The 26,122-nt window shown below is 40.0% G+C and overlaps 1 protein-coding gene and 1 long non-coding RNA gene across 14 annotated transcripts in view; one reads left to right on the top strand and one right to left on the bottom strand.

Annotated features, from left to right (window-relative positions):
- Nucleotides 1-1,881: 1,881 nt before the first annotated feature.
- Nucleotides 1,882-16,504, bottom strand: LOC126210604 (uncharacterized). Its single transcript, XR_007540712.1, has 3 exons — nt 16,389-16,504; nt 3,105-3,222; nt 1,882-1,942 (listed from the first exon to the last, which is right to left on the bottom strand). It is a non-coding gene; the product is annotated as an uncharacterized LOC126210604 (long non-coding RNA).
- Nucleotides 11,045-26,122, top strand: part of LOC126210598 (zinc finger protein 501-like) — a 129,920-nt gene continuing 114,842 nt past the window's right edge. For 4 of the 13 annotated variants that reach the window (XM_049939866.1, XM_049939878.1, XM_049939876.1 and 1 more), the window contains exons 1-4: nt 11,045-11,375; nt 13,509-13,670; nt 17,937-17,999; nt 23,795-23,863. In XM_049939866.1, coding sequence (XP_049795823.1) covers nt 13,611-13,670; nt 17,937-17,999; nt 23,795-23,863 — 192 coding nt within the window. In that variant the 5' untranslated portion in view covers nt 11,045-11,375; nt 13,509-13,610. Of the gene's footprint in view, nt 11,376-13,508; nt 13,671-17,936; nt 18,000-23,794; nt 23,864-23,919; nt 23,977-24,089; nt 24,276-26,122 lie in introns of those variants that run through there. The other 9 variants (XM_049939867.1, XM_049939869.1, XM_049939868.1 and 6 more) reach the window with 9 other exon arrangements.

The following is a 26,122-nucleotide window of genomic DNA, read 5'->3' as shown; positions in this document are numbered from 1 at the left end:
CATTGTCTTTATAACATTAATGTATCCATCTTCTATATCTATCTTCTTCATTTCTTCCCAGAGTCTCTCCCTGTCAACTGAGTCATATGCATTTTCTATGTCTATAAAAACCATTATCACCCTTTTGTTATACCCCCAACTTTTTTCCGTCAGTTGACGGATAGAAAATATCAGGTCGATCGTGCTTCTTCCTTTCCTAAACCCATGCTGTTCTTCACTCAGCTCCTTTTCTATCTTTTCGCTTATTCGATTTAGTAAAATTCTTTCAAAAATCTTGGCTGTGTGACTCATAAGGGTTATTCCTCTGTAGTTTTTACTAAGTCTTTTATTGCCTTTCTTGAAGATGGGAACAATGTCTCCTGTTCTCCAGTCGTCAGGTATTGTACTATTTCTCCACACGCTTGATAGTACTCTATACAGCCACTGCATTCCCACTGGAGCTGCTGCTCTTATCATGTCCACTGATACTTCATCAGGTCCTTAAGTGAATGTGAACGTACTTAATCAACCACGGAATTTGAAACTCTTTCTATTGCCTGGGTGTTCAAAAAGTTTAACTATTATTTGTACGGAAAACACACGAAAATTTATACAGATCACCAAGCTCTGACATTTTTGTTAACATGTAAGTTAGTTCATCCTAGATTATCACGCTCATTTGAGATTGAATACATTAAAGGTGAAGACAACATAATTGATGATGCTTTGTCCCGTCTTCCACAAGGTATGGATGATTCTAAAACTGAGCTTGATAATGTCAACGACTACAGAGAACTCCTAATGCAGGATAAACAATATTACCAATATTACATGCTTTGGGTAGAAATATGGCAGCTTTACAAAAATCTGATCCGCACTGGAACAAGGTAAGTTCTTTAGTCATAGATCGACCTAACCATCCACTGTCTGGTCGTTATCTAATATATAATGACGTGTTATTCTATCGTCGTCATCCTCATGACTCTTAACTGGTGTCAATGTATTCCCAACAGCTCGGAACACAACTTAATCTGGCAGAGACACTTCGTTTGGGGACATTATGGAATGAAGAAGTGCCTTGCAAAACTTAGCATGTATTGTTATTGCGCAAATATGAGACGAAAAATTAACAATGTACTTAAAACGCGCATATCGCGCCAGAAATCTAAACCTCAGAACCCATCTTCAAAGACAGATCTACATTCCACACTACCCAGCAAACCTCTGGAGATAGTAAGTACGGACATAAGTGGTCAACACCTAGCAAGTAGTGGTGGTGTGTATTTTAGCGTTTTATGACATATTTTCTAAACATGTTGAGCTGTACGCCATAAAATCTGCAACTGCTAACTCAGTCATCAGCTGATTCTCACGTGACTACATTCGTCGCGTGGGAAAACCCAAGGCAATTTTATCTGGCAACTCTACGTACTACACAGGGTACATATGGCGTAAATTCTTGGTGGACAGTAGCATTAAGAGCTTCTTTATCTCCAAGTTTAGCCCACAATGTAATCCTACTGGACGAATTTTCAGAGAAGTGACAAGATTCATGAGAACGTATATACCTACACAGCATTCTAATTGGGTAAGTTATTTGTCAGTATTTGAAGAAGTTCACAACAACCTGAATATATATGACACAACCTATACACCTAATGAGCTTATGTTCGACCACAAAGAATCAAATGAGTGGAGTGATCCGCTGCCGAAGATTTCACCTCAGCAGCTGTCGCATGATGAAAAGGTAAGAGAAGTACTAAACATGCTGACGCAGCATGTTAATGCAAGAAACAGATACTATTCTAGTACTATTAAGCAAAAGCAGGAATTCAAGGTAGGCATACATGCACTATTGCGTACTTACCACAAATCTTCTGCACTAAAACGGCGCAATGCGAAGTGGTGTGTACTGTACGACAGTCCATATGTAATTGTCAACATACAGCATCCTGGTGCATACCTGTTGCAGAACATAAAAACAAAAAGAATCATTGGGCTTTACGCTCATCGACAAGAGTATTTCATTCTAAGTAGAAAACATATATCTGTTAGTAATGAGTAAGTAAACTGTATATTTATAAAACACAGGTACCTCTCAATACTACTGCGGGGAAATAAGGTTGCATAAGAAATTTTATTTCAGCTGATCCAGCCAGCAGCAGAAGAAGAAAGAAGAGACATAAATAACATCAGCCTAAATTTTAACGCAAATGTTATGACGACATTTGCACAAGTGCGATGAGAATATTTTTGAGGCAACATTATTAACTAACCGTAGCGTCGGTCAAGGACTATTCATGACTGATTGACGTATACACAAAACCACACATCAATCAAACACTATCACCTAGGAACAGATTAGATGCACTTCATACTGCATAACACATGTTTTATGAAGCCAAGGCCATATACATACTCTACACACATTCGTAACGCGAGAATTCTGTAGGATTCTAAAGCAATTAGACGTTTGTCCATTAGTATATGTGCGCTTGGGCTCGTTTGCTGATGTATCCAGATATTGTGTCTTATCCTTCCAATTTCAGGTGACATCCTTGCGCGAATGCAAGATTTGGTTCAAAAATCTGCAATGTCTATAAAATATGTAAACCCAAGATGTAATTTATGTATAATTATCTATATTGATGTAAAGCAAAATGTAATATGTTGGTATGTAAATGTGATCAGAATTTGTAATATGTATAAAACTGTGTAAACCACGAGATTAACGTGAAAGAGGCTGCTTTAAAGATATTCTACATACATCGCAATGTCTGTAACCGCGATGAAGTATGTGTGCAAAATTGTTAAAACCATTCTTCATATATCGCTATGAGAATGATCGCGATGAAATAATTATGTAAAAAACTTGATAACATTCTTTGTACGTCGCCATATGAACTGTGAGCGCGATAGAACTCTGCATGTGAAGTGCAATAACATTTGTAGTGCATCACCTAATGACATTTACCACAATGTAACTGTGCATAATAAGGACCTGGTAAAATACTGAACCTACGGTCGAGACGCATAAAAGCACTGAAGACAACTCCAAGGGTGGAGGAATTTTGGATGGGACTTCAGGGAATGTAATGTTCTCGGAATACAACAGCCACTCTTACCTGGACAAATCGCGGATCGATGCCAGCAGTTTCCCGTCCGAAGTCTTGCATCCATGCCTTCACGGAACTTATGTTGTGGAATGGAAATCCACTGGTCTTCAATAATGCGACGCATGACCTAGGAAGAACAGTGTTATTAGTGAAAATAAACAGTGCAACGAGTGAACATGCCCATATATCGGTTGACAAATCTGTGTACAGTGACGTCGATATGCAATAATATGTACATTAGGCAAACTACCAAAACAATGCTCACCTTTGCGCTATTATTGTATGTATTATGTATATGAACTGCAAAGGAGGACACATTGTACAAGAACAGCTAATCTAAAACAGAAAGACATTTTAAATGTTATACTTTCCATGAGAGACAATGACCAATAATGAAATGTATTTTGCTTTAACCCGCGATCACTTGCGTTGTTAGAAAAAATCTGGCATTTATTGTTTGAGTGAAATATTCCAGCACATTTCAAAGATAATGAACTGACGATCTAGAAATATTTTCTTTCATATCCCGTGCTTCAATTAATCTGTGACTCGGCAATCAAATTTCAAGAATAGCTTGATAGTTGTGCCATTATTTGAAGTGGTGTGCAGTGTTAGATTTTTTCTAACACGGGAGTCTTCCCGTAACAATTACTTCTGCTCTCGTGGAATACCGCCTTGCTTCACTTTGAGTCTGTTTCTTGTACTTGTAACATGTGGCTGTGTTCGTTTGTTTTCTCCTGAAAATGTTCAGCGTATGTTACATCTTTTATAAGAAAAGTTAGTATTCTTACTGGGTTTTACGAATCGAATGAAACAATTGTTTATACAGAGTACAAGACATTCTCTGTCGGATATGAAAATATATAAAACTTTCCAGGGAAGAAGTCATGTCAGAGGAACAGATATTGGTGTGGCTAGATGAACCACTAGAGGAGGATATTTGCATAGTGGGTCTGTCATCAGATACTGACACACCCTCTGAGCATGAAGAAATCAATGCCGCAACATGTCAGACAGCGAATCTGATATTTCTGCTACAGCTTTCTTGGTAAGGATGGAATAAATAAGATTGGTTGAAGCAACACGCTCCTCCAGCAAAAACTGCCCATCAGAATACTGTAACACAGCTTCCAGGTGTGAAGGGTGTTGCAAAAAATTTGAAAACAATTTTGGAATGGTGGATATTATTTTTTCCAGTGAGTGTAATTGGCGGCATTGTGGAATACACAAACCAAGAACTTGACAGAATGGCAGCATCCTATTCACGGACTGCTCGAGATTGCTCACAGACAGATTTTGAAGAGTTATCTGCTTTCTTTGGTGTATTATATCTCGTAGGAATGAAAAAGGCACAGAATCTCAATACTGATGAGCTATGGGCCACTGATGGGACTGCACCGGATTTTTTTATTGCATCAATGAGCAAATGAAGGTTCCACACACTTATCCAAGCCAAGTCCCTACCACGCCGTAGCGGAGAACCGAGGCAACTGTTCCCCAATTGAAGCAGCTGATCGCCGCCATTTGCAGGGATGAATCCTAGTACTGGTGTTGTGATTTGAAGTATATGAGATGCAACAAGAGCAAATTGAAGCACAAATTAAACACGTTTGTTTTAAAAAATACTGAGTATTCAAGTCTATTTTAAAAGTATACTTAAATGAATGAAGTCTCCTAATTTCCGAAATACGTCTGCATAGAAACGCGAAATTTAAGAATGTAAGGCTCTTTCCTGACAAGGTGGAGCGAGTTTACATCGAGTTATTTGCATTAGATAATTACATGAAACTTTTAAAGTAGCAGATAGTACGATTATATTTGCCCGTAACTCCTTTGCCATTGCAATATTAGTGAAAAGTCCATCACAAGTAGCAGCTAACACACTGACATTTACATCATACAACACTGTAATGGCCATCTCCAATAACATGTCACTGTGAGTAGCGTTAATAAGCGAGATTACTTTATCGTTTACTAAGTTTTTAGCTTTTAGTTCTTCTAAAATATTTGCTAATTTGCAAATCTTCTGCATCTGTCTTTTGCACTTTTTGCTCACTGTATTTAACTTTGTCTTATATTGCACAATTTTTTCTTCCTTCCTTTCTTCAGTTTTTTCGAACTTTCCCTTCAGCTGACTTAGACTTGATGGAAATGAATAATTGTGGTCTCCAGTGTAAGCAGAAACGTGCACATCCACACACACGTTTTCTGCTGTCTCAACATTTCTTGGCTTTGGCTTTCTAGGTTTCCTTGCCTTAGTAACCTGGAAAAGGAACGTTCAAAATTATACACACAGTATTTCCACACTATTTAACCTAGGCCTATATTGCACGATTTCCAGGACACTATGCCTTTTTCAAATGAGTCGGAAATCCAAATACTGTCGGTATAGCATCGTCCTTCAGTTGACGTCTATTTACATAATTTTCCATGTAACAATTCTCTTCAAAATGAAGAGAGCACAGCAAATGATTTGCTGTCGGTTGGAAGTTCTCTCTCCGAGTAGCAACTATCCATTTCCGATTTAGAAAATCACATGTAAGGGGAAGCCTAAACATGATACATGATGTATTATTTCTCCATGAAAATACTATATACAAGTAATAGAAAGTAACAAACAACCAGAAATGACTGACCTGTGATATGTAACATTGTTTCCGTCTTCGTCTTAGCTTCCATTCTTGCTGTTACAATTAAAAGCAGCACACGAACGAACCATGTTTACGCACTGTTTCCCTGAAAATGGCGACTTCTATCACGTTCAATGTGGGGACGCGACACTAGCGCCAATGTGCGGTCTGGTTTTTATTTAATAAGTGTATGATCCAAGCTATACGTTTTGACGACAAATCTACGAGAGCTGAGGGAAGGGAAACAGTTAATCTACCACTTATTAGAGAAATATTTGACGAATTTGTGGATGTTTGCAAGAAGAGCTATAGTGCCGGTGCTTTGACAACGGTAGACGAGATGTTTGAACCATCCTGTGGGCGTTGCAAATTCAGGCAGTATATAGCAAATTAGTCTGCAAAATATGGCATCAAGGTATATACGCTCTGTGATGCCAGAACGTTTTATACGCTAAATATGGAAGTATACGCAGGCAAATAGCCTACTGGGCCATATCAAGTACCCAATGATGCAGATAATGTGGTGTTACCATTGATTCGATCGATTGACAAAACAGGCAGAAACGTGGCGATGGACAATTATTTTACATCTATAATATTGGCTAACAAAATGTATGTCAGTCATTGACTCACAGTAGCAGGTACTCTACCGAAGGATAAAAGAGAAATTCCACGAGAACGTCTGGACGTAAAGTGTAGGCAACTAAACAGCAGCATATTCGCATTTGGAGAATAACCAATCAACAACTGCTTGATTTGCTAACACGTCCCAAAAAAGAAACAGGAAAAGAATGTTCTAATGTTATCCTCCATGCACAGCGATGATGCTATACTCGCTGACAGTGGCGGAGTAAACAAATATGAAGCCATTACATTTTACAATCTCACAAAAGGAGATGTGGATGTTGTCGACCGTTTGAAATCAGAATATTCTGTTTCAAGAATAAGCAACCACTGACCTCTTACACTGTTTTTCAGCTTGTTGAATATCGGAGCAATAAATGCTCAAATAATATACAAAGTAACCACAAATGACTTAATTACATGGAGAAGATTCATCACAGAATTGAGTATGATGCTTACAAAAGCCCACACGATCAAACGCATGTCGATTCCGAGGATATTACTTCGCTTGAAGGAGCAAATAAAAGATGTTGAACACATTTGCAAACTACCGACTGCTAAAGAAGAAAATGTATCAAGAGAAAAAACAAGATGTCACCACTGCCCTAAAAGGAAAAACAGATTGACACAGCATCGCTGCCATCCTTGTTCCAGCCCTAACTGTAAAGAACATACAGCATCAAGTGATCTTATTTTCCAGGGGTGTATGTCACAAGAAGCCATATCTGAATTTGATGAGTAAAAAGGAGTGTGGTTAATCTTAATTCATCACTTGCTATAAATATTACGAACTGCTGTTCACACAAGTGTTGTAATTGTAATCAAAAAAGTTTGTGAAATCTTTGCATGTTGAAATATTTTTAAGTTTAGCAAATTACATGTTCCATACCATGTTTATACTAATTTATAATGCTTTGGTAATAATAAAGAAATGATTTGTTTTATAAACATGTCTTTGCATGGCATAAAGAGATATAAAAGGTGCAAGATCTCATTGATAGAAAAAATCTGACTCGGGAGTTGTCGCGTGACTACAATATACACTAGTGACCATGGGTTAATATATGTAGTAGTTTTAAGATTATTCTACCTGTTTTAGATGTTAGTGCATATTTTTTGTAAAAACTTCTTGGAATGTCCTGTCACAGTGATATCTTGCACACACGAACTATATATAAACTGTGATCAGTGTCGCGAGTTCAACTAACGGCTACTGCCAGACTGAAATACACGAGACTGTACATGCACAGCAGCCGCAATACCAACATTGAAGTCTTCTGGGCCCACGCGCCTCATTCAGTATTGTATACCATGAACTGTATTTGAATAAATGTTGTACTGAATGTGCTTTAGAGTGAATTACTCGCTTGCAGGTGCGTTCTTTCGCCTCACAATTCAGGAGACAATTTGAAGGCACATTTGGAGGATGGGCATGGATATATAGCGAAAACGTTGATATAAGTTCAGAGTATAAATAAAGAATTACATAAGATATTAATTAGTATAAGCGGTTGTATTGATTGTGACATGCAACCGCTGAAACATTAGAATAATTATGCAGTTCAGTTGCCTTGCCGAAAAGACGGCATCTTGTTCTGGAAGCCGTTTGGACCGGATGTATTTCTACCATCGCTGCAGATAATTATTGGGCACACCACCATTAATATACAATATATATCGAGGCCCAATCTCACTAAGCGTACTCATAGCTGCACACAGCAACAGAATTTATGTAAATGTCTGTATGGTTAATTTAGTATAATATTTTGTGAATACAGTGCTATCACTTAATTTTGTGTTTCATTCATGTTACAATCTGTTGTTTCAACTAAACGGCGTCTTGGCAAGGCTAAAGGTTCCGTGTTACAAATTATATCAAAGGTCCATTACGAACTAAAACTTTGGAATTATTCAAACTATGAAGTCCGATATTTTCAATAAAATCATGGTCAATTTAGAATGAACGGACCTTACGCAAAAAGCCATTATCAAGTGCGCAAAGTTTGTATAAACTGACCACATACTATTATCATTAATTATTATTATTTGCTTGTTCTTCGATTTACTCAAACCAAACAGGAAGAGTCATAGCGGGTAAAATCAAAGCCTCTCTAACTAACTCTTATGACCAACAAGTGAATGTGGTAGCAGCTCGATCAGTTCTTTAATTGCAAAAAAAAAAAAAAACCGTCAGATAAATCTTATCACGAGTGGGCAACAGATTTGCAGGGTATCACAAGGAAATGTAAATTCAGATCTACTTGCAATGCTTTATATTCGGATGTTATGTTGTGTGATGTGATCATGTGCAGCGCACCTGATGTCAAATTCAGAGAACAAATTTCGAAACGGTCAGATCCATCATTTCAGCAAGTAGTGCAAATCTTGGATCAGTACGATTCCGGTGTCTTGTCGGCTCATACATTTGAGCAGCCTGATATTTGTTGGGTTTAGTCCCTTAGTTGCAATCTCCCCATTCCGCACCGCGGCGTGTGCTGGGCACGTCGAGTAAACAACGTTCCACACAGTGTAAGCAGTTAGCTAAACAGAGGCCTACACAAGCGAACAGAATTAAGTCTTGCCCTAGGTGTTATTCGCGGTACAAATGCCAATACTGCCCCTCCCGCCAAGCTTGTGGTAGGAAAGGACATGTGTTTGCAACGGAACAAACGTCAGAATTCGGCCCACTCACAAAAAACTCGTCACAAGGCCCACGTCATTAATGCAGTATATTCCAAATCTGCAACTAGCAGGAGGGCAGTTTCGTCACTGATACGTCAGTCAAACGAACTTTTTGTTCATTTACCTACTTTTTTGTGGGAAACGTGTGAAATTTCAGTTGGACAAAAGGGGGGGGGGCTGTCACATTGCTCAATTATCACACATATGAACTGTTAGGCTCCATACGCCTGTCTAAAACTAGCACGCAACTGACGGCTTATAATGGACTAGACATTCCCGTTCATGGAACGTGCTTTGCATGCTATGTGGTGCTCGCATACGTGACCAGTGACCTTTACAGAACTACAATCATACGCTTATGAGAACATATTTGGCCTTGATTCTTTTGAAAATAAAAAGATAAATAGTTTGTATTCTCATAAGAATATTAAAATATTGTTGTTGTGGTTTTCAGTCCAGAGATTGGTTTGATGCAGCTCTCCATGCTACTCTGTCCTGCGGAACCTTCTTCATCTCCCAATCAGTACCTACTGCAACCTACATCCATCTGAATCTGCTTTATGTATTAATCTCTTGGTCTCCCTCTACGATTTTTACCCTCCATACTTCCCCCCAATACTAAACCGGTGATCCCTTGATTCCTCAGAGTATGTCCTACCAACCGATCCCTTCTTCTAGTCAAGTTGTGCCACAAATTTCTCTTCTCCCTAATTCTATTCAATACCTCCTCATTAGTTCTGTGACCTACACATCAAACCTTCAGCATTCGTCTGTAGCACCACATTTTGAAAGCTTCTATTCTCTTCTTGTCTAAACTATTTATCGTGCATGTTTCACTTCCATACATGGCTACAATCCATACAAATACTTTCAGAAACGGCTTCCTGACACTTGTTAAATCTATACTCGAAGTTAACAAATTTCTCTTCTTCAGAAACGCTTTCCTTGCCATTGCCAGTCTACATTTTATATCCTCTCTACTTCGACCATCATAAGTTATTTTGCTCCCCAAATAGCAAAACTCCTTCACTACTTTAAGTGTCTCATTTCCTAATCTGATTCCCTCAGCATCACCCGACTTAATTTGACTACATTCTATCATCCTCGTTTTGCTTATATTGATGTTCATCTTATATGTTTTCAAAACACCATCCATTTCGTTTAATTGCTCTTCCAGGCCCTTTGCCGTGTCTGACAGAATTACAATGTCAACGGCGCGCCTCAAAGTTTTTATTTCTTCTCCATGGATTTTAATTCCTACTCCGATTTGTCTTTCGTTTCCTTTACTGCTTGCTCAATATACAGATTGAATAACATTGGGGATAGGCTACAACCCTGTCTCACGAACTTCCCTACTACTGCTTCACTTGCATGCCCCTCGACTCTTATAACTGCCATCTGGTTTTTGTGCTATTAAAATAATATTATGAATAACATATTTATTTTCGCAGATGTTGCAGTTAGCTGTCAAGTAATTTTGTAAATAAAATGTTTCTGTTTTCATATAGTATCCAGACGTAGGGATTTTTTTCTAAAAATGCCGTAAGTTACGCGATTTTCCAGAAACTTAGACCCTTCAGCTCATATTAGAGGTGCTGCTGTTCTCTCGCAGTTACAATATTTATCTGTTGTTACAATGTTATTAATGATGTTTTGTTAAAATATGATAACTATACTATTTGAAAGTGCCATCAGCTCATTTTCAAATAGTAATGAATCATATTTGCATAAGCCATTAGGTCGTTTTACATGGTGTTACTGACTTTAAAAACGACTTGTCTGAAATGTTCTAAAACTGTTGAACATAACGCGTAAACATCAATCGCAGATATACATCAACCAATGTGTAAATAGCAAGTCAACAATGAACAGACTTTAAAACAAAATAGGAATCACTGAAATTATTACTCGTGAGGATGATTGATTAAGTAAAATCGATTATCAGAACAAGCTCGATTAATTGCTACTAAAAGCCCCAAAGGCCCAAACCCCCTACTCGTAATTTTACAAACAAATGTGAAACGTCAAACAAACTCATTGAAGATGTAATCAAGTTTTAACTTAATGTTTGTGAAAGAGAAGTGACATGCTAAAAGAAATAACCTTAACTGACCCTCTGAACATTCACGCCGGAGATGTATATCTTTATCTATTTTGCCCTTAGCATCTGATATTTCACACAGTGCAACAGAAGGACTTTTTTTTTAATGTTTACGTATATTTCAAGAGTTGTTGTCGTCAAGAGACTTTATACGGTACTTTTGGGAACGTTATTGACCAGCTGAAGGCCAATGTGGAATGCTTCCTCTTGACTAAATTGTGTATTTGCGCGTAATACATGCAGGTCTGTGAATTTCACAGTTTTGCTTTAGTCTGCAATCGGTGGCACTGTGTGTCCCGTTTTTTGAAATCGAATTTTACAGTGTCGAAAATATGTAACCAAGACAGCGTTAGCATCTCAGCGGTTTGGAAATGGATTTTGCAGGAGTCTATAGTTTTACTTGCTTTAATGATTATCATGGCTTTCTTTTGCATTCTGAAAGTCCTAAAGGTAGCTAGAGAAGACGGATTGAAGCACCACTTACGGCCATCCTAAGGACATTCATATATTAATATTTGTTGCACAGATCATGAAAACGACATTTCGTAATGATGTGGAACGTGTCACTTTAACATAAGTTTTGTTGTTAGTTGAATATCTGTCAGACTTTTAATGCTATTTGGCAAATGACCAAAGATTTTTTTTGCAGCATAATTCACCCCTTTCTGTGCCAAAGTCAGATTTAACCCAGAACAGTGAAGATCATCCTTTCTTCTAATGTTGTAGCTATGCACTTAGCTGTTATTTTTGAAGTGGGATGAGTTATTAATAACTAATTTCATAAGTGAATATATGTATTGGAAAGTGCTGTGAATATCCCGAGTTCCTCAAATAAATGTTTGCAAAGTGATTGTGGATGGGCTCCAGCTATTATTCTGATTACAAAAGCAGTGAATGAAAATAGGCATAATAGGCTAATTTACTGCCATGTTTATCACCAGAATTTGCAATGACCCTAATAGCATAGGTAGCTGCACCTAACCATTTCAGCAGATCATTGTGTTTTTTAACAATTCAGTTTCTCATCAATGCACACTCCCAGAAATTTTGAATAGTCTACCTTAGTGACAGACATGTGTTCATAGTCTATACTTATCAATGGTGTTATCCCGATTTTTGCAAACTGTCTGTACTGTTAAGACGGTTCAATCCCGTCTCCGGCCATCCTGCTTTAGGTTTTCCGTGATTTCCCTAAATCGTTTCGGGCAAATGCCGGGATGGTTCCTTTGAAAGGGCACGGCCGATTTCCTTCCCACTCCTTCCCTAACCCGAGCTTGCGCTCCGTCTCTAATGACCTCGTTGTCGACGGGACGTTAAACACTAACCACCACCACCACCATGTACTGTTAAGTTCTACCTTCGGCATTCTTCCAGTTACATATTGATTGAGCCATTTGTGCACCGTCACACTTATTCAAATTCAAATGGCTCTGAGCACTATGGGACTCAACTGCTGTGGTTATCAGACCCCTAGAACTTAGAACTACTTAAACCTAACTAACCTAAGGACATCACACACATCCATGCCCGAGGCAGGATTCGAACCTGCGACCATAGCAGCTTATGTAGAAGAATTTCATAATCCACACAATCAAAAGTCTTTGAGAGATCACAAAATATCCCAGTGGATGATGTTTGGTTATTCAGTCCATTTAATATTTGATCAGTGAAAACATATACAGCACTTTCTGTTGAAAAGCCTTTCTGAAAACCAACATTGACATTTCATTAGTACTTCATTTTTACAGAAGCTACTGTTGAATACATTACTTTTTCAAGAATTTTGGATAAAGCTGCCAGAAGTGAGATTGGGCAGTAGTTGTTAGCATCAGACCTATCCCCTTTTTCATGCAATGGTTTAACAATAGCATATTTCGGTCTGTCTGTAAAAATGGCCTGTTTCAGTGAGCCACTACATATGTGGCTGAGAATCCTACTTACCTGTTGGGAACAACCTTTAATACTCTGTTGGAATATGCATCAATTTCATGTGAGCTTGTACTTTTGACTGAATTAATTATTTTCCTTATTTCAGTAGGAGAAGTGGGTAGAATTTCAATTTTATCAAATTGTGTTGGCATTGCCTCTTCCATATACTGCCTTGTCTATTCTAATGAATAGCTTGATCCTATTTTCTGTACAACACTTAAAAAATGGGTATTAAAAAGGTTTTCTACTTTTGACTTCTTGTTAACAAACTTTTCATTTCCTGTGCTATTGGTTGCCCAGTTTCCTTTTTAACAATATTCCAAATTGTTTTAGCCTAATTTTATTACCTGATGTGCTAATCTCAGACATAATGCACATACTTCTGGACTTTTTAATAACATTTCTTAATACAGTGCAGCAGTTTTTATAATGTTTCACTGTTTCTAGATCGGCTGCCCAATGAAAGTCTTATTTCATTCAACGCCACATTGGGCAACTTGCCCATGAATGATGAGGATGAAATGATGAGGACAACACAACACCCAGTCCATGAGAAGAGAAAATCTCCAACCCTGCCGGGAATCGAATCCAGGCCAACTTGCATGGGAGGTACGGAATCTTTCAGAAAATCCACTTTGAAATCCCCACAAACAATAATTTGCTTTCCTCTGTCTGACAGAGAGCACAACAAAGAATCCAAGTTTTTCAAAAATAACTGAAAATTTCCCTGTGGGGACCTACAAGTGGCTACAATTATAAAAGTACCATTATTGAGTTTAAGTGCACATGCACATGCTTCTATATGTCACTCTACACAAAAAATTTTAGGCTCCAAATTTTTCACACTATAACACATTTTAACATACAGTATATGGAAAATCCTCCCTCCGTAGTGTGTCTAACTATGTCTGCTGAAAGCTTATATCCACCTGCATTTACCTTTTCCATACCTCTGACTATATGATGTTCAGGCAGGCATAGTACATCTATTCCACCCTCAATTTCTAAATCTTCTAAAGAAACAAGAAGCTCATCTACTTGGTTTTTAATTTGCTGACCTGATCCAATATACTAACATTATATTTCACTGCTTTTATGAGAATCTTTTGACCTACTAGCATTGTTTTTCACTGTCTTCCTATAAGAATCTTCTGATGTTTTAAGATCTCTACTACCTGCCTGTTTGAGCTTCTTATTGAGCTTAATTTCAACCAATGTTGGATGATTGGACACTGACCTTAGCCAGTTTACCATTCCCTTTCCCACTGAGATGCAGGCCATGTCTTGTGAAATCCCACCTACCAGTACCACCAACAGGAACCAAACCTATGCCTGACAAAGTAGTAGCCGAAACAGCTGATCTTGCTCCATATTGGCCCTGCTGACAGAGCTGTTCAGTTGGAGCCGATAAAAGCTGGAACGAAACCAACATCTGTATGGTTTTCTGCAAATTCTATTTTTAATAGGTCACACTCAATATTGTAGCCCTGAGCCTATCAGTACTATCTCCTGCTACACCCACTATCATACTTGATCCTGCTTTGAAAACACTTCAATGATTCTACATCCTTTATCAGTTGGCTAAGACCTGCACTGGGCTTGAAAATAGTTGTGTCTTGGTACCTGTCACCTAATTTTTCCTGCAAGATTTGCCCCATACCTCTTCCATGGCTGCTACCTAACAACATAACTTTTCTCTTACTTTCTACTTTTTTGAAATGGTTGGTTTCCTAGTGAAAGTCTGTTGAGTGCTGACTACACTTACATCTACTTGAGCATCTTCCTTAATTGACTGAGGTAGCAAGGCAAATCTGTTGTTTGTGCCAATGATGAAACTGTCAGATACTGTTCTCTTTCTGTGACCCCTGTCCCTTTCTACCACTTCCCACCTGTCTTCACCCTTCTCCCCCTTTAACCTCATCAGTTCCTCCCTAGCATTAAGCAGCAGTTCAGCCTTAAGGCCTCTAATCTTCCCTTTCTGTTCAGCTATTTTCCTATCCTAACAGTTCGAGATAGTCTATATATTTACTACACTGCATATTATAATACAATTGTGGCTTTAAATAATTGTAGAACCAATTTGGTAGAAAGTAATTTGTTCTTTATACAATCAGAAAACACACATGCATAAAGTAAATAAATTTTAACTTAAAGCAATTGAGTGGAACAGGAAATAATTTGGGCAGCAGTGCCCAATACATTCTTGTGGAGACGTACCAGAAATTTTATTTCTGAATGTTCTTGGAGAATTGTATAATTTGCTTGCAGTAACAATCTTGTTTCCCTCAACAGCAGCCTCCAGTGGATTTTTAACTTCACCAATAGAATACTGAAATATCTTATTCTTTGTGTGTGTGTGTGTGTGTGTGTGTGTGTGTGTGTGTGTGTGTGAGAGAGAGAGAGAGAGAGAGAGAGAGAGAGAGAGAGACAGACAGACAGACAGACAGACATGCAAATAACACCGCAATCTGTAGAGATTTACTGTGAATTATATATGTCTTATATAAATTTTTGAAAGTGACCAAAACAAGACACACATAAGTCTGTACTTCTGACCATAACAGGGAACAAAGACTAAATGTGGATCTGTTAATGGCCATTGAAGTTTAATTGCCATTAACTTTACCTCCCAAAACATTAAGTTTCTGCTATGTACAGTTGTTTCGTTTTTAGATTCGAATATGCATGTCCACATCTATAATTTTATAGATTTTGTCTTCTGTTCCTTAAGTGCTAGCTCTGCAAATAGAATTATGAGGAAGTAATATCAATCCATGTTGTTGCACACTGATTTGTGTTGAGGCAGTAAAGAAGTTTGCTATTCACAAATGAAACTTCTATCGGCCAGAAGAGCAACTTCTCAGTATTTGGAGAATCAACTCTTAAATATAATCTGTTTTTACTGCTGAGCTGTTCTGTCAACTCTTATCCTCTAGAGTCAGTTTGTATTCTAACATAACTATTGGTTATCAACACTGAACTGACTGTTCCTTTGTATAATTTGTTATCAACCGTGTTTTGTGTGAGGAGGAATTCTGTTACTCTTGAGAATCTAACATGTAAAAGAAGATGGAAAATTGTCCTTGAGCAGAGACAACAGTGAAGTGGTGAGACTGGGTGAGGCAAGGAAAATTACAGTAACTATAATGAAATTGAATGCTGTCAGTGCTAGAGAAAACTGTTCACTCAGACATGTTTTGAAGACTCTTTCATTCAGTAGAATCCACAATAATGTGAAAAAGATAAAATATACATTTCTGTAGCCTGCTTATCCAAAAAACCACTAATAAATGTGGTTAGAGATAGATATCTTTTGTTATTACTTACATCATCAGACATAGAAGTAACTTTAGACGTGCTCCAGGGAAGGATGATGGCACCCTTGCTGTTCATATTGCATGTTAATGACTCGTGGACAATATTGGTATAACCTCAGGCTTTTTTCAGGTGGTGCAGTTACCTGGAATGAAGACAGTCTGAGAGAAGCTGCATAAATATTCAGTTAGATCTTGGTGAGATTTCAAAGTGGTGCAAAGATTGGCAACTTGCTTTAAATGTTAAAAAAATGTAAAATTGTGCACATCACAAAATAAGAAACCTAGTATCCTAGATTGTAATATCAGTGAGTCACTGTTGGAATCAGCCAGATCCTACAAATACTGGTGTGTAACACTTCATAGGGATATGAAGTGGAATGATCACATTGGCTTAGTCGTGGGTAAAGCAGATTGTAGACTTTGGTTTGTTGGTAGAATACTGGAGAAGGGCAATCATTTTACAGAGGAGATTGAAAACAAATCACTAGTGTGACAAGTTCTAGAATATTGCCTAAGAGAGTGGGACTTGTACCAGATAGGACTAAGAGGAGATATTAAACATATACAGAGAAGGGCTGCACAATGGTCACAGGTTTGTTTGATCCATGGGAAAGTGTCGCATAGATACTGAAGAAATCGCACTGGAAGACTCTGGAAGACAGATGTAAACTATCCCAAGAAACTCTGTTAGTTTCAAGAGGCCAGCTTTAAATGATGACTTTAGGAATATACTACAATCTCCTACAAATCACTCGCATAGGGATTTTGAGGATAATTACAGCATACTCATAGGCTTGAACGACCATTCTTCCCTAGCTCCATACCTGAATGGAATGGGAAGAAACCCTAATAACTGGTACAGTGGGATGTACCCTTAACCATGCACTTCACATTGGTTTTCAAAGTATAGATTTAGATATGGATATAGAAGCATTTACTATATTCTGTTTACAGTTATACATATGTAGTGTAGCATCTTACATTATTACCAGAAAATCTCCTGTTTTGTATTATAGATTATTCAGACGCTATTCATCAAATGCTAGATTCCATAATGTTTCTGTTGAAAAAATATATTTGATGCTGTATCATGAAGTAGCATTTCGATTGAACATTATTTGCTACAAATTCTAACAGTGCTTTGCAAATCAGTAGTCAGTGTTGAGATAATTTATGGAATGAGTGCCTAATGAGATAGTCATTTCATTTTGATTGAATTTCTGAAAGATTTGCCCTTTCCTGTTCTAGTCTAAGGGCAGTTGATTTTAAGAGAATCTAGATTCTTGTAAACAAACAATATTGAGTGAATGCACACTAACTCCATCTATGTATGTGTATAGCAGTTAAGGTTTTAAAGATTTGCCTAATTTTAACTTCTACAAAACACTAATCAGCTGGTTGAAGCTTCAGTGAAACAAAATAAGCCTTCCTCCAAGTACATGTGTTAATTCTCCAGCAAACGAATCTAGGACTTTACACCTACTTTTGTTATGGTACATGATTTAGTCTCAGACTGTTGTTTGTGGTTGGTGTTCATTTACATGTTTTTGTTTTTCAGAAGATGGCATCAGGGAAATGCAGAAGTTCTGTTTGTGGTGCAACTCTCATCAAACAAGAGCCAGTATGTAATGTTAATATGACTAATTATGTTGTTTGTTAACATTCAGACAATAAGTCAAAAATAAAACCACTTCCTCTTTTATCAATAAAGGAAAAGGAGTAGGTGTTAAAAATGGTTTATTATTCGGTGCAGTCACATAAAATTTCAAACAGAAATTATTGATTGAGGTAGTCAGATCTTTTATTGCTCATACCTGTTTTGGCACCTACATGCCAACTTCAGTGAGTCACACTTATTTTTTGAAAATATAGTACATGTTTGACTGTTTTTTTGTTATTATTTTAGGTTTCAAAGTTAGATTATGTGTATCTATCATACTTAGAACTTGGAAAGTCTGAGATGGAATAATGGCAATATTATGAAAAGGAAATTTGCTGCTCACCATGCAGTGTAGATGCTGAGTTGCAGATACATACAACAAAAAGACTGTCACAATCAAAGCTTTTGGCCAAACAGGCCGTAATCAGAACAGACATCAAGTGCACCCCCGACCCCCGCCCCCTCACGCGACCTCAGTATCTGATCTGGCACTGTTTCACTGGCCTTGGGTGCAAGATACTGTGGTCGTGTGTGTGTGTGTGTGTGTGTGTGTGTGTGTGTGTGTGTGTGTGTGTGGAGGGGGGGGGGGGGCAGGGCTGATCCAGCATCTCTGTTATATGGTGAGCAGCAACTTTCCTTTTCTTAATATTGTCATACTTAAGACTTTGATTCAACAAAGCAACATGTTGTAGATTTTGTGACCTGTCAGCAGGTTGTTTTTTTTAGCCTCACTGCTCTTCCTGGTGTGTTAACTGTAGAATGTTTGCATCTCACCTATTGCAATTTCTCTGCTATTTTGTTTCATCGGTTATTAACAACAGAATGAATTATTACAAATTTTTGGGTTAATCTGTGAGCTGGTTCTCTCAACATGTTTCTTCACAGTTTCACACCCCAGAAATCTTTGGCTAACTGAAGTGCTCTCTTTGTTTTTATGGTTGATGTTATTCACGTGTTTTACTAGTCTTAATGCACTACCTTTTATTTATTTTTGATATAGTACTTCCATAGATGCAGTCATGTTGCTTGTTTGTATTTGCAGTATGTAGGGTGTTCAAAATAGTCAGATAATAAGAGACATGATAGTATTCATTGGAACAAGAAAACAGGTCTGAGGAACATAGGTGTAGAAACACATTGCTTGTGGGATCAGAACATTACTTCATAGGAGAGGCTCAGTGTGATAACTATTGAAGACATTGCATCCCTCTGCTCTTTGGAACTGGAAATCACACTTCCTTCGGAGCTGATGCTTTTGTTGTACGTGCGGGCATGTACTGGATATTGTAGGGCTCTGGGGAAGTGGAATTGTACACAGTTCTTCCACCTACACTTAGGAGGTGCTCTTTATATCTTACTTTGAACGGTCTCCGTATCTGTCCTTTGTAATTGTCGGTACAGTCATTACATGTCATTTTAATGTTCCTCTGCCATAACATAGTATGTAGTAAGTTTGAATAATCTTTTGTATTTGTAATGAGATATTATTGTGCCTTTTTATATATATCTTAACATGTTTTCGTTGTTAAGCTGTCTACGTTGTCAGTATTTATTTCTGAAGATGATGGTTTCATAAACATTAAGGAGTTTAAATAAACTTTCCATTTTGCAACTGATTGGTTGTTTATTATTTTGTCAAGATGATTTTGTTCTACGATTGCTGCTTCAGCCATGTACAAAAGTTAAAAAAGTTAGTACTTGTTGTGACTCACCGATCATTCAAAGCGCCGCCACGCAATTATGCGCGTCGTCTACGTGCGGCGCTGTCTGCCAGCCATGCAGCAGCTGCGCCACCTAAGCGGCCAGCCGAGCAGCGGCCGCTAGACTGGGACTCAGTTCTCATTCGAATGTTAACGTGTGCACATGTCTTGCTTGTCAACTTACTCTGTGACTTATACGTGTTGTGTCGTTCTGAAATATATGTGTTCAACTTGATGATATAACAATTGTCGACAAGGTAGTGGATTTTTTCCTTTTCACCGTTGACCCACAGGTTTCCATGGCTACTGTCGAGCAACTATTGCAAAATCTCCTTGAACAGCAAACGCTTCTAACAGCGGCGATTCGCGATTTCGTTGCGGCGTCAAATGTGGGGCGTTTCTCGTTGTTGGCTATACCTCCTTTTCCTCCTTACGACGAGACGGCGTAAGACTGGTCTGATTATGACAAACGTCTTCGACAGCACTTCATGGCATTTCATGTCACGGACGAACAACCATGTAAGTCTCTGTTCCTTTCCTGGATTTCACCTCAAATGTATCGGTTGTTGTCGCAATTGGCTCCTTTGAAGGATCCTGCATCTTTGCTGAAATGTGCTCACTTCTGTCTGTCTATTTTCAAAAGCAAACGCATGTGGTAACCTCTCGTGTTGCCTTTTATCGTTGTTAAAAACAGCCGCATCAATCCTATCGTGCTTGGGCTGCTGAACTTCACGGCCTCAGTTGAAAGTGTCAGTTTGTTACTGACGTTCACAAAGAATCCTATGCCGATTCCATGGTACGGGATGCTATTATCCAGTCGGCGCCCGACAAAGATGTTCGGCAACGTGCCCTTCAGTTGGCAAATCCGACTCTAGATGAAGTTCTCTCCATTGCGCAGTCTTTTGAAATTTCTCCCGCCGCTGGGGCGCAAATAGAGGCGTGGGGTGATGTCGGGGAAATACAACCTCTGTGCGCTGTTGACGACGCGTGCGGCGCGTCCCCACCGGCCGACGCGGCCGCAGTGCGCTCCCACGCGCAGCCTCGACCTAACCGTAAACAACCTGCTAAGAAACTGCAGCAAAACCCCCGGCAACTTCCTTCATGTCCGCGGTGTTTTACGAAACATTCACGCGAGGATTGTCCCCAACGTTGGGCTGTGTGTCACAATTGCAAAAAGAAAGGTCATGTGTCTTCTGTTTGCAAATCCAACCGCATACATGATGTTCATGAACATGACGCTGATTCTGATTCTGTGTTGTCTGTCAATTGCACTTCTTCCCTTTCAGGGAAGTTATTCCTCAATGTCCAAATCCTTGGTCGAGATGTTCGCATGCAGGTGGATACCGGTTCTGCTGCCACTATAATTATTTCTCAGACGTATCTTCAATTGGGTTCTCCACTCCTGTCACCTGTCCCTCTGCAATTACGGACGTACAATAAGCAGAAGATTTCTCTCTTGGGACAATTTAATGCTGAGGTATCTTACAAATCCATCGTTTGCACTGTTCCCATATTTGTGGTCGACCAGAGTAACTCAGAGAATCTTTTTGGTTTCGATGCCTTTCGTGTTTTTGGATTCTCCATAGATGACTCTGTCAATATCGTCTCTGATGCTATTTCTTATGCTCAATTGGATTCCTTGTTGACGACATTTTCGTCCCTTTTTTCTCCTGGGTTAGGCTGTGCAAACGACTTTGAAGCTCATATCACGCTCAAACCCACTGCTCGGCCTAAGTTTTTTCGGGCTCGGCCCATTCCTGTTGCCCTTCGTGATCGGGTAAAGCGGGAACTGGATCGTCTCACTACTTCAGGGGTCTTGCTTCCTGTCACTTCCAGTGAGTGGTCCTCTCCTGTCGTCGTCGTTGCTAAGCCAAATGGTGATATTTGTCTCTGTGGCGATTTCAAAGCCACTGTAAATGCTCAATGCCTCATCGACACTTACCCTATGCCCCGACCTGAAGAACTGTTCACTAAACTTGCTGGAGGCCAGTATTTTTCTAAAATTGACCTGTCGGAAGCTTATCGTCAACTTCCTCTCGACGCTGCTTCCCAGCAGTTTGTGGTCCTTAACACGCCTTGCAGCCTCTATCAATACCAACGCTTGCCTTTTGGGGTTGCTAGCGCCCCTGCTCTCTTTCAGCGATTCTTGGAACAATTATTGCTCCCTATCCCTGGGTGTATCAATTACATGGACGACATTGTTGTCACCTGCTCCACCACTGAAGAACATCTTCAAAATCTCCGCACACTTTTTCATGTCTTACAGACTGCCGGTCTTAAGTGTAATCTTCAGAAATCACAATTTTTGAGGCATCTAAACTCTCTCGGGATGGTATTCGTCCGCTTCAGCAAACTGTCACTGCGATAGATGCCCTGCCTCGCCCTAGATCTGTTAAGGAACTGCAGGCCTTCTTGGGGAAAATAGCATACTATCACAAGTTTTACCGTCTGCGACTTCGGTGGCTCAGCCATTGCGTCCCCTGTTGCATAAAAACGTGCCTTTTCACTGGTCCGCATCATGCAATGCGGCTTTCCAGAAATTGAAGACTATGCTGAAACAGGCCCCATGCGTGGCTACTTATCGACCTGGCCAACATCTTGTTCTTGCCACAGACGCCTCTCAGTACGGGGTCGGTGCAGTCCTTGCGCACTGTTTTTCTGACGGTTCTGAACAACCCATTGCTTATGCCTCCAAAACGCTTACGGATGCCCACTTGTTTCCTTGTTTCGTCCATCAACGTCACTTCGGTTATGCTCTAACTCTAGGGGACCATTACGAACAATAATCCTTGCTGGCTGGCTGCAGCGTTTTCACTGCTGAGCTGGTTGCCATCTTTTGTGCCCTAGAGTATATCCGCTCCTGCTCAGGTGAGTCCTTTGTTATCTGTAGTGACTCCCTGAGCAGTTTACGAGCTATCGACCAGTGCTTCCCTCGCTCTTGTCTGGTGGTGGCTGTCCAGGAGTCCCTCCATGCTCTTGCCCATTGCAGACGCTCTGTGGTCTTTGTGTGGACCCCAGGCCTTGTTGGGATACCAGGCAATGAACATGTTGACCGCCTGGCCAAACAGGCCACCAGTGAACTGACTCTCGACATTGGCCTCCCGGAGACTGATTTGCGAGCAGTCATCCGCCACAAAGTTTATGCGCTTTGGGACGCTGAATGGCGCGGTCTGACCATGCCCAATAAACTCCGTGCTATCAAGGAGACGACGACTGTGTGGCGGTCATCCATGCGGGTCTCTCACAAGGAGTCTGTTGTCCTCTGCCGGCTGCGCATTGGGCACACTCGCCTGACGCACGACCAATTATTGCGCTGTGAGGATCCGCCTCTATGTCGCTGCGGATCCGTTTTGTCTGTGATCCACATTTTGTTGGAGTGTTGCCTTTTAGCTGTGCTCAGGCAGACGTTCGCGCTGCCTGACATGCTCCCTGCCCTTTTAACTGATGACTCTGCCATGGCAGTCTTGGTTTTGCGTTTTATTCAGGCAGGGGGCTTTTATCACTTAATCTAAGTGTTTGTCATGTCCTTTTTGTTTTGAGTCTGGCCTTTGGCCTACGATTTTAGATTGAGTATTTAATGTGTTTCTTGGTGGTTGGCTTTGCCTTTTTTTTCTCTATGTTCAGCCAACCACCGTCACACTCTGTGTGATTTTAATTTGTTTTCTCTGGTCTTTGTCTACGTTTCTCTTGTCCTGTGTCGTCTGTCATCTTTTCCTTGTTCACTTTAATTCTGTGTGGGTGTTTTTAAGTTTTGGAAAAAGGGACCGATGACCGTAGCAGTCTGGTACCTTTAATCCCCCAGACCAACCAACCAACCACCCCATATATCCTACTCGAGAACCTTCAGTGGCAGTGCTCAGAAGTCATAGGTGGAAAAATTGGTAATAATGGAGACCAGGATCAGGGTGAGAACCCTAATAGTTACGGCAGCTGCTTACAGTTAGTGGGAAATCCAGGCACAGAGTTTCTGTTGTCAGAATGTAATCATTTATATTCTGTAGGCTGGTTCTTGTATTCAGTGTTGCATCTGTAGTTAACTCTTTTCTTTTCATTCAGGTTGAGGCTGACCCACTTGCATCCCCAGAGCAAGAGATCGAGCACTTATCTGTTAAGCAAGAAACTCCTGTAAGTACTAAAAAGACAGCTGTCTTCAGAGCTTGCAAAAAGTAATGTGGCTCATCACAGAAACATGTTGTCTTCTTGAGTGCTGAGCAATTGTGTCCCTCTGTTTTGAACAGGTAGATGCCTCATTTTACAGCCACTTGCTGACCTGCACACCTTGAACATTCTCATTGCTATCTCTTCACAACATAGAATTCCACTGCAGTCTTAACACACCTGTTGGTTGCAGGGAAAGCTCATCATAATCAAACACATATGATTATGTGCACAACAACCAATGGAAAATCTAGGATGGACTGATGACAGTGTTATGAAACTCTCTGGATCCATTGTGGACACGGGACAGCGACTGTTCAAATATTTACCAAGCAAAATCGCCAGATTGCCACATCTTTTGAGAAGTTATTTTATTTTGGCAAGTAGTTCTGATATTTTAATGTCATCTTCAAGTCCCATATGCATTTCATGTGTAGACCATCCTATGTACTGATATTAGCATACTGGTACCATCAGTGTCTGCATGCCGTGAATTCATTATTCAAGTGCTTCCTTTGAAGACATAACAACTTGTTGTCAAGTTCTCAAAGTAAGCACTGGAATAACATATTCACCGACCATCCTGGGGGCTCGCCACTCTTTGGTGTGTTTTCCCTTCCATGCTGAATGTATATTCTCTTGCTATTCTTTTTCCCCTCTCTTGGGGAACATGTCTAGGATGTTATTGGGAATGTTCTGCATTGTCTGTCGTTGACATAAGAACAGTCTCACCTTTGTTTTTCGCTCCCTTTTCCTTTTTTTGTTTCCCTTCTCCTCTTGTTCCTCCGCTTCAGCACTTGAGGTTCCTCTTTTTCTTTTTCCTCCCTGTGCGCTCCAGACAGCTGGCCCATGCGTTTTATGCATAACAGGTGACTGGGTAATTTGTAATTCCCAGCCCTGGGTCTACAGGTAGGGTTTGCACGTACCCCCTGCTACAGGTCAGGACCAGGGAGTGGTGATTTCCTGAGCTGCTACCTTCCCAAATTACCAAGTGGTCTCTCTGTCAGGTGTTTGGGAGGTGTGACCTAATGTGTGGACAATCATCTAAGGCAGGTGTGCCCTCTTGTGAAAGGAGACCCCAGTTGGAAGGAGTGCACCATTTGAGATACTGGCAATCATGGGGGATTTTCTCGCAATGAGCCAATCATCTTCACAATCAGTGTCTACGAAATGTAAACAGAATCACGCTAATGATTCAGGGACCCTTCCAGCTACACCACAGTTCCTTGTAGTTTCACGTGCTGAAGATGGTCAGTCCTTCACAACGGTAATTCCATCCATTATTCAGAAAGGTGTTGATGCAATTGCCGGTCCTGTGAAATCCTGCTCTCATTTACAGAATGACACTTTGCTTTTGGAGGCTGCTTCTGACTCTCAAGCACAGCTGCTTGCTGCCTCTCTTCTCGATTGCTATCCTATTCGTGTTGAGGCCCATACAACTCTGAATTCTTCCTGTGGTGTTATTTACACTGGGCTGCTTGGCAGTCTAACTAATGCCAAAATCCAATCATATCTGTCTGATCAGGATGTTATTGCCGTCCATTGGGTGATGAAAGAAGTAGATTCCTCTGTAGCGCCCACCCTCACATTTTTCCCACCTTTGATAGAGTGGTGCTTCCATCCAAGATCAAAGCAGGCCATGAAATTATCAAATTCTGACCGTATTTTCTGAACCCAATGCGCTGTACCAGTGTCATCATTTCAACCACACTAGGAGTCTTGTCGAAACCCAGCCAAATGTGTAATCTGTGTTACGGATGTGTACGAGAGTGATTGCGCCTCCTTCTCCCCACTGTATCAACTGCAACGGCGGCCCTGCTATGTCCTCTCACGATTGTCCCATGTATCTTGATGAGCGGGCTGTCCAGGAGATCAGTGAAAAGGAAAAAGTGCCTAGACAGTCACTCACAAGTTATTGGCTAGTCACAAACCCTGTGTTCTCCCATCTGGCACTTATAGTTCTGTTCTTGCTACCTCTCGCTCCATGAAGGACATTGCCATGCAGACATGCAACCTCAAATTCAGCTCTGAGGTTGTGAAATCGTCCAGTGTCAAGGTAGCATCACAACCCTGTCATCCAGCTGTGCAACAAGCCATCAAACTCTCACTTCAAGGGGCGGAGCCACCTGCCAACCAGTATCTGAGTTTTCCTCTGCTAACTGGAAAAGCTCAAAGAAGTCCAACAAAGGCAAATGGTCTTCTTCGCTGACTTCAAGATCCTCATTG

The sequence above is a fragment of the Schistocerca nitens genome, chromosome 10, assembly GCF_023898315.1.
Source record: "Schistocerca nitens isolate TAMUIC-IGC-003100 chromosome 10, iqSchNite1.1, whole genome shotgun sequence".
In the NCBI taxonomy this organism is placed as follows: domain Eukaryota; kingdom Metazoa; phylum Arthropoda; class Insecta; order Orthoptera; family Acrididae; genus Schistocerca; species Schistocerca nitens.
This window is presented reverse-complemented; position numbering and strand designations above follow the sequence as displayed.